Source organism: Sander lucioperca, chromosome 15, assembly GCF_008315115.2.
Source record: "Sander lucioperca isolate FBNREF2018 chromosome 15, SLUC_FBN_1.2, whole genome shotgun sequence".
Classification (NCBI taxonomy): Eukaryota; Metazoa; Chordata; class Actinopteri; order Perciformes; family Percidae; genus Sander; species Sander lucioperca.
The window spans coordinates 22,578,686-22,587,237 of NC_050187.1; the positions used below are offsets into that span (position 1 = coordinate 22,578,686).

Genomic DNA, 8,552 nt, shown 5'->3' on the forward strand with positions numbered 1-8,552 from the left:
CTGCAACCAATATAATCAATAACTACCCTCTTCTAGACTGATACTTCAACATTCATAGTGGAAACTTTCAAGTTGTCAACATATAATAAACAATTATAGATATATAGAAGTCTGAATATAACAGCAAGAATGATAGTAAATAAAGTCAAACACACTTTATAATTCATGCTTTGGTTTTAAACTTATAGTGTTCGGCACATTAAATTGCATTAAATACGTTTAATTATAGCCTACATGTACAGTATCTTGTATTCTAGAAAGCTTCTGCAAGAAATGTTAATGTTTACTGAAATGTGAAAAAAAATTAATAATAGGGTCCAATGCACCTGTTACCATCATTTGAGATATGTGGCCTATTCATTATCAATTGATAACCAAAGGACACAAAGGACATAACGCGTCAAACAGACATTCATGAAGCATGTGAGTGTATCACTTTAAAACAAATAACAAACCAATAGGAAAAGTTACGTATCAACTTGGTTCAGTTCATCCTGTCTGATTTATTTTAATACTGTAAACAGGCTTCAAGAAGAAGCAGAACAAGACTGAGAAACTTGCATCGGGATGTTTTTATAAAGGCTATGATGTTGTTATCAAATTTTGAAAAACACGATTTCCTGTTCATATTTTCTTTTGTCAGAGCCAGTCGTGACTTACAGAAGGTGGTAAAACTTGGCTACTTTCCCTTCTCATTTATTTTAGGCAACCAGGACGCCTACAATTTCCATGCACACAGGCTCGAGGCACGCCTCCAACTCGATTACATCAACGTCTTCTGTTATAATAATCACTGGATTCATTAATTTTTAAAGAATCAATAGCCGTGAAGCCAACTGTCCTTACCGTAGAAGGTATTCCTGGTGATCTGACCTCCCATGGCTGCAAGGTGCGTTCACCTCCTCTCTAACTACCAGCTGGATCCACAATATTCACATTCAGCTGCGCGTCCTGAGCGGCGACATTATACGGACACGACGCCGTTCACAAAAAAAAGTCCCGACAGTGTTTCAGCGACAGGTTGTGTCCGAAGCCTCGTCGACACGAAGCAGCAAATCAAGCACTCAGCGGCTGCCTCCGGTCCGCGCAGAGATCACGCTGAAATTAACATGAAAGGTGGTAGTGGAGGTGGGACTTCCCGGGACTATTAACGCTATAGCTACCAAAGAGGGGACCTCCAGAGTCCAAGCAATACATCACCATCATATGCTTTTTGACTGTCAGAGAGGACACTTATCTCCCTGTAAGATACATTTAATAGGCTGCCTTTGTGGGACTCACAAGATCATTTTTTTTAATTTTATTTTCCTACCTTATATTTAAGTTTCTGATTAGATAGACTACTTGAGTCATTACATGGGAAAATAAAAGTGCAGGGAAGAAAACTATTCTAAAATGTAGTTATTTTGACAGAAGGACCCATCTGGAAACAGACAGATAATACAGAGTTGTCACACTGCTTGGTGTTTATTCCAACCACTGACGGCTTAAAGCTTTGTTGGTTTATGTTCATCTAAAGCCAGTATCTTTTCACAACACAGTAGTGTTGCAAAATTTGCTTGGCAGCTTGTAGGAAGATAAATGCAGATACATTATGACTTCTTGTCTTGGCGGTGAAGTTTTCACAATGACCAGGCAGAGAAACCAGGCTTCAGACTAAAGGTGATAACTGGAGCTGAGAAATTGGGCCTGAACAGCAAGATGTAGTAAATTAACTTAACAGTTTTACTTTCATAAAGGTTGATAATTGGTGTTTGGGGTTTAGTAGTACATCTGCCTATATATTCATATCTCTTTACATCAGGGGTTCTCAAAGTTTAGCCAATTTAGGGAGCCAGTTAGCCTAGAAATCTAGAAGCACCCTAGCGGCAGCAAATGTAATTTGCAGCCAGGGTCGTCTAGCAACTCTCCGTCGGCTTGCGAGCTGGAAAAACCAAACTCTGGCCGGGCCAATCACATTGTGTATAGAGTCGGTGGGCGGGCTTATGGCTGCTGCTGCTGTCTTTCGAATCGGCTTTGGCCGCGACTCTGGAAGACTTGGAGTTAAGCTTTTTTTTTTTTTTTGAGAAAAGAATAAAGAACAGCACTGAAGTCATTCTTAAAAAAGGAAGATGTCTTCGGAGTTTTGCCGACCGCATACGGCAAAAGTTTAATCTATCAACTAGCTCCGCTACCTTCTTTGTTGCTCTGGTTGGTTGTAGCGCTATCCTATTGCGTGCAGAGGGAATTTGAAAGACAACCGTTTATCCCACCCCTCGGATTGAGCCCTGCCAATGGTGAGTTCCCAGACCCAACATCTTGATGTGGGTCTGGCTTGTCAGGCTAGGAGCCAGTATATGATTGAGGGAAAATGCAAACCTATAACTAAATAATTCCAAAACCAATCATTTATTTAGTAAACATTAAGATGCCAGAAAGCATCAAATCCACCTGTTTGCAGATAAGACCGATCATTTTATCTGTCCCTTGAGGTCTGACAAAGTAAGAGTTGATCCATTATTCCTGAATCCTACTTCTCTCCTCGACCATACAGCCCTTTTCAGTGGTGGCTTTTCCATCTCACTTCCACATTAAACTGCTGCGTTGTTCATATTGACTGTTAAAATAATGGACGAAGCTTCTGGGGCCTGAAAAGTGAAGCCAATGTGGAAATGCCTTAAACTTGCATTCTATCTAATTTCCAGCAGGGAATGACTCCACTGGTTGCAAAAAGAAGGCCTCATTGCTAATTTCAAGTGTTCTTCAATACAGCATGATGTTCATTTTCTAAGTTATGGTGCCATTTATTTTAAAATGGAAGATAAAGCAGGGGATGCTTTAGGGCCGTGGCTACACGCCAACCTGTCAATCATGATAAAGGCTTAGCAATGCTAACCATGGCACTATGTACATTAAAATAGACCTGATCTTGTTTTTGGGTGTTGTCCATGTTTTCCTATTAAACTTTGACCCTCTCACTGTGTGTTTTCGCTACATCAAAGTTAATTGGAACATTTGGTTGCCTAAAAATGTCTTGTTCAGTGTAATGCGAACCAAGCTACCTAGCTACCGCTAGCTGGTAACTTAAGGAAAGGTTTTCAGATTTTCTGTACTGCTGTAAATGCAGATGAATGGTGGCAGTACCTGGAGGTCCGTGATTACCTGCCGGTAAATCTCCACTGGATGACTTTCTTCAGAAGGGTTAAAAATCGGCAACTTAACCCCCTTTAGCGTTTAGCTTAGTGCAGAGCCATTGCAACCATAAACAACACTGGCTTGGTCATCCTCCCCTGCTCCACCCTCTTGTCAAAAAACCTCACATCCGGTTGCAAAAAACCAAGATGGCGACACCTAATGCCAAACTCAAGGCTTCAAAACGGCAGTCAACAAACCAATGGGTGTATTCATGCATGCTACGTCCACTATTTTTACAGTTTATGGTTGTTCACTGCAATCGCTAACTTTAGCTAACAGCACTAGCATTGATGAAAGAACATATTTACTGTGACACTCGCAAGGTGCCATTAGTTGCTACGCAACCAGTAGCTTTCTACAAATTGTCATTCCTAACCTGGGCACAGTTTGACAAAGTAGCCGAGTAGTGTATTAAAGAGATATGTTGCTAATTTAATTTAGCTCTGTGTCATGGCAGTGTGTGCAGATGAATGGTGTGTGGCTTCACTTCGTGGCACCAGTGCACGGAGCTCCAAGCAGCCAATGCCTGCTGAGATCTGCCAGATGACGCGGAAAGCGTTATGGAGGTCCACTGACATCTCGGCTGTACCAAACTCCATGCACTGCCGCCATGGAGGGAAGCAATACACCATTCAACTTAACACAGTGCCCACACAAATATGACACAGACCTGGATTGAAATCGGCAAAGAATCCCTTTCAGTGTGAGCTCTTCAAAGTGAAAGTATTGAGATGATGATCATTAAAATATACATGCATTTCATGTCAAGTTCAGGGGTCGCACAATTTTTTTTTGAGGACTGCCATTGGCCCACAGGTTGCACTTTGCTACACATTATGCGCAATATTTGAGTTCACATTCCGAGATCGCTCGACGTTGGTGCAATGAAATCTGATGAACTTGTAATCTCCCATCAAATAAATATACATCTAAAACAGAGTGTTATGTCCTTACCCTTTTCCTTTAAAGTGAAGGAGCAACTTGTTTGGACTCCAGAGGTTCAGAGTTGACGCGATGGCCCTGGTACCCAGCGGGCACCTCTCAGGATCTGCCTTGTCATCTAAGCGTTTACATAACTTGTGTCGGCAGCCAGGCCTGTGAAACACTGTATTGGCTCAGTAGCATGAACTATATTCCCATGTTGTTTATACAATCTGATTGCGGTTTACTTGACTGTCTGTAAGCAATTTGCAATGAGGGTAAAGTCGTACGACTGGAGGGAGGGGCATTTACATTGTGATTTTCTATGAAAAGTGGTCAAACTGATTTTATTTGTCACAGGAAATAAAAAAAATGAAATGAACTAAAAATATCAAAGCAAAAAGTGTAAACAGAACACTTAAAAATGTAAGGCATGGACCCTGTAGCTATCAGAGTCGCGCTTAATGGAGTTTGACATGCCACCTGATCACCGGGCTGTCAAAATCTGATTGGCTGTTCTGTAATACAAGGAGAAGTGTTGTTCACCGTGAAATGATAAAATATGATGCCTTGTATCCTACTCTAATATCAAACAGCATGCCACTAATAATGCACTGAGGAACGTTGCCAAAGATCTGGCAATTGCAAAATATGAATTACATTTTTGCCTAAATTTGCCTTAAATGCCATCTCGAATAGCGTCACATCAGAAGAAAACCTATCATTACATTTCTGATCAGTGTGGATACTAACCAGTACATAATCTTTTATAATGATGCAAAATTTGTGGTCATTTTGTGCATCTATTTGTTGTCGCATTGTCTTTTTGCAGCTGTTTTACGTCTCTTCAATGTAATTTTGGACCTCTTCATAGTATTATCTCTTTATTTTTGCTTTGTCATTTTGTAGTCAGTTTGCATCTCTTTGTAGTCATTTTGCATCCCTTCGTGGTAGTAGTTTTGCATCTCTGTATTGTCGCTTTGCCGTTTTGCAGTTAGTTTGCATGTCTTTGAGCTGGTTCTGCATGTCTTCGTAGTAGTTTTGCATCTCTTTATTGTTACTTTGTCATTTTGCAGTCAGTTTGCATCTCTTTGTTGTCACTTTGTATCTTTTTGCGGTCGTTTTGCATCATTGTAGTCATTCGATTGATTTTCCAGCAAGAAATGCTAACTGGGCAGTGGGCACATTACGGTTTAGTAATCCATTTACGCATGAAAGTTGTAGAATAGGCCTCAAGTTTCGAAATTGGCTCAATTTGCCTTAATATAAACACTACTATATTCTCAGCACCTTTAAAAGTATTATTATAACCTAGTCCTTTGTGTAATAGCTTTGACAACTTTGCTTTCACTCAGGATTGGATATACACTGTATGCCCTGACAGAACAGACTGACACCTCGTTCCACAGTAGATTATTTGTAGATGGGCGCCTGGCAGGCAGCAGCTGCCTGGTGGGGTGTGCTGGCGTGGGGCCTCTGTGAACGTCTTGACAACCTTGTTTGAGGCAGCCGTGTGCACGTTTCTCTCTTAGGGGGTGATCCATGTTGAACAAATACACCATTCAACTCAGAGCTTGGACCCTTGCCCTGCAGCCATATGCAAAACATTACAAAGCAACACAAGAGCATCATATGATCCTCAGCAGGGGAGCGTCAGCAGAAAAGGAACCCCACCCGGCAGGCATGTATCAGAGGTGAAATCAAGTTGTCACATAGCATTTGAAAGTGATAGTGACATAAGGAAGATACCAGGGACAAGTTTATTGATCATAAGATTTTCATTAGGAAAAGTTTAGCAAGAAGAGACTCACACACAACATTCATCTAGAATGACCAGAATAAAAGTTAATTATTAGCAAAGCATGTTCGAAGAAATTATTTTGACTTCAATTGTTAGAGGCTCCAGCGTATGCAGTGCCAAAATGTGCAGATAAACAAGCACAACATTCAGCTGTTACGCAAACGCAAATAGGTATACAAAAGATCACTGTAGTTCATTGTCCCAGTTAACTGCATTTCTTTACTTCTTTACTTCTCCACTTTGATAGATAGTGCTGTCCAGAGGCTTCAGCTATTTTTGAGCAAAGGGTTGTAGATCTAACAAGAAGAACATAACAACATTATGAGCTTGGTTTGGATTTTTTTAGTCTGGCGTTCAGCAGTGTGCAGTGATCCAAAGACTGTTGAACTGAAGGATCATCACTGACATATGTTTTAAAGACCTGAGGGACTATGAATTGACTCACTAAGGAGCCAACATCTCACTGTATACTGTAAGATAAAATAGTGCAACATTCAGTCATCTTTCTAATCATTCAATAACTCTCTACTTTTACCATATAGCCTGTGGTCCACAGCAGTGTTGCCATGTCTTCCTCTAAGGGTAATTTCTGTTGACATGTGGATAAACACGCCCAACAGCATAGCTTGATATCAACTCCTGGGTCAGGACAAATGCTTTCCATGTAGGGTAACTGAGAGGCAGGACCACAGGGTAGAAGTAGGTAGTGGCGTCAAAATATTTAGAGTAAATATATTTGATTGTTATCACTGTTTACTGGGTAAGTCTGTGCATAAGTTAAGAATGTTTCTTCATGGCACACTCTATATGACTGGCAAGATGAAATTATTAGGTGCATCATTTTTGGAAATAAATACATTTTGAATTAATGAGCATTTGCACCACACGGTTATGGTTTTATCAATGCCATTGTCTCTGCATTTGTTTCAGCAAGTAAAACAACTGGAATCTGTGACACAAAAATGAAGACTGGATATGTGACTTGGACTTGACTGCAAGGAATCCTAACTTAACTTGGCTTGACTTGACACCTAAAAGCACATTCAAGCTTTGAGTCGTACAATTTGTTCAGGTGAAACTGCCTCTTGTGTGTGCGTGTATTTTGTCCTCTTTCCAGGTCTTTGTGGTAGAAAGGAGGTAGGGTAGTTCAAGTCCTAATGTTTGCACTCTATTTACTCAATACTGTCATTCTGTCTCTCCATAGTGTAATTTCACTGCAGTAGTTGTTTTCTGTCTACTTCGTACATATAGTCTGACTACAATCTATTGCATGTCTTTCTTTCCTGGGAGAGGGATCCCTCCTCTTTTTTGGGTCTAAGGATAGAGGATATTCTATGCTGTGAATTTTTTAAAGCCATTGGAGACATGTGTGTGTGAGTCATTAAAGGGGTGGTTCAGAATTTTGGACATAGGACCTCATTTCCAAATTAGCCAGTGTGTTATTTATCAGTGGAGACCGTTTTTAACACTTTTCATCCAGTCCTTCCAGTTGCAGTTCGCTGGTGCTAGGCTAGCGCAAGTCAACAGTATCTGCTAGCCTGCCACTAAAAACAGTCTTACCCACTCCACAGTACACCCAAGGCAAATAAATTATAATGCCAGACTATCGATGTAAATGTCTGTGTTGATAGAATAATGTTAGAAATAAAACTACCCTTGCATCGCTTTGCGATAGTTATACTTTGTTCCCTGTAAATGAGATGTAAGGGTAGTTTTATTTCTAACATTATTCTATCAACACAGACTTTTACATCCATAGTCTGGCGTTATAATTAAGTTGCCTCGGGTGTACTGTGGTGTTTTTAGTGGCAGGCTAGCAGATACTGTTGACTACTAGCCTAGCACCATACTAGCCTAGCACCAGCGACCTCTGCAACTGGAGGTCCTATGTCCAAAATTCTGAACCACCCCTTTAAATTAACTTGGTCTCATTAAAGGGATATTTCATCGTTGGAAAGATGAATATATCTTTAAATTGGGTCACTTATGTAGTAGAATTGGTGGCTTCTAGGCCGAGAAAAGCCAGAAAATGTGTTTTTGGCACATGTGGATGAAAGGCACCAAATCCCAGAATGCACTTGCTTCGCTGCTTTAGAGTCCACTCCCAAGCCATGCCTACCGTTTACAGACAGACAGACAGTGAGACAGTCAACTCAACTTAAGTGTGTTTTATTGTCATTTTAACCATATACACGAAACAACGTTTCACCGTGGCTCTAGTGGTGTTACACATTTAAAATATATCAAAACGACATTATATAAAAACAACATACGAAACAGGTTGCATTTAGTGCACACACATTATAGGCTCCGTAAAGTTCAGCTAACGCATACTAGCATTAGTGCTTGGTGGGCTGTAAACACCGAGTATAAACACAGCCGTAAATTTGCGTGGAATGTAGAATGGTTGGCACAAACTCCACCAGCAGTTAGCAGTTAGTTGGATACAAGCACCCCATTTCTGCACCAGTCTGTGTTAACACAGCCCACCTCCACTAGTCTTACCCGGCGACAGAGCAGCAGGCCTGGTAGCTAGTTAGTCCGGTACACTGTTGTTCAGCCATGTTTCCACAACAGTTGAGTTTCGTTGAAGTTGGATGTAGTCCAGCTTGTTGTCTAATGAGCGGACACTTGCAAGCAGGATTGATTGAACAGG

At 40.8% G+C, this 8,552-nt stretch overlaps 1 protein-coding gene across 1 annotated transcript in view; it reads right to left on the reverse strand.

Moving 5' to 3' along the window:
• Positions 1-1,237, reverse strand: part of neurl1ab (neuralized E3 ubiquitin protein ligase 1Ab) — a 33,651-nt gene extending 32,414 nt beyond the window's left edge. Inside the window, exon 1 of the mRNA XM_031307242.2 lies at positions 847-1,237. Coding sequence (XP_031163102.1) covers positions 847-880 — 34 coding nt within the window. The 5' untranslated portion in view covers positions 881-1,237. The remainder of the gene's footprint in view (positions 1-846) is intronic.
• Between the last annotated feature and the right edge of the window lie 7,315 nt (positions 1,238-8,552).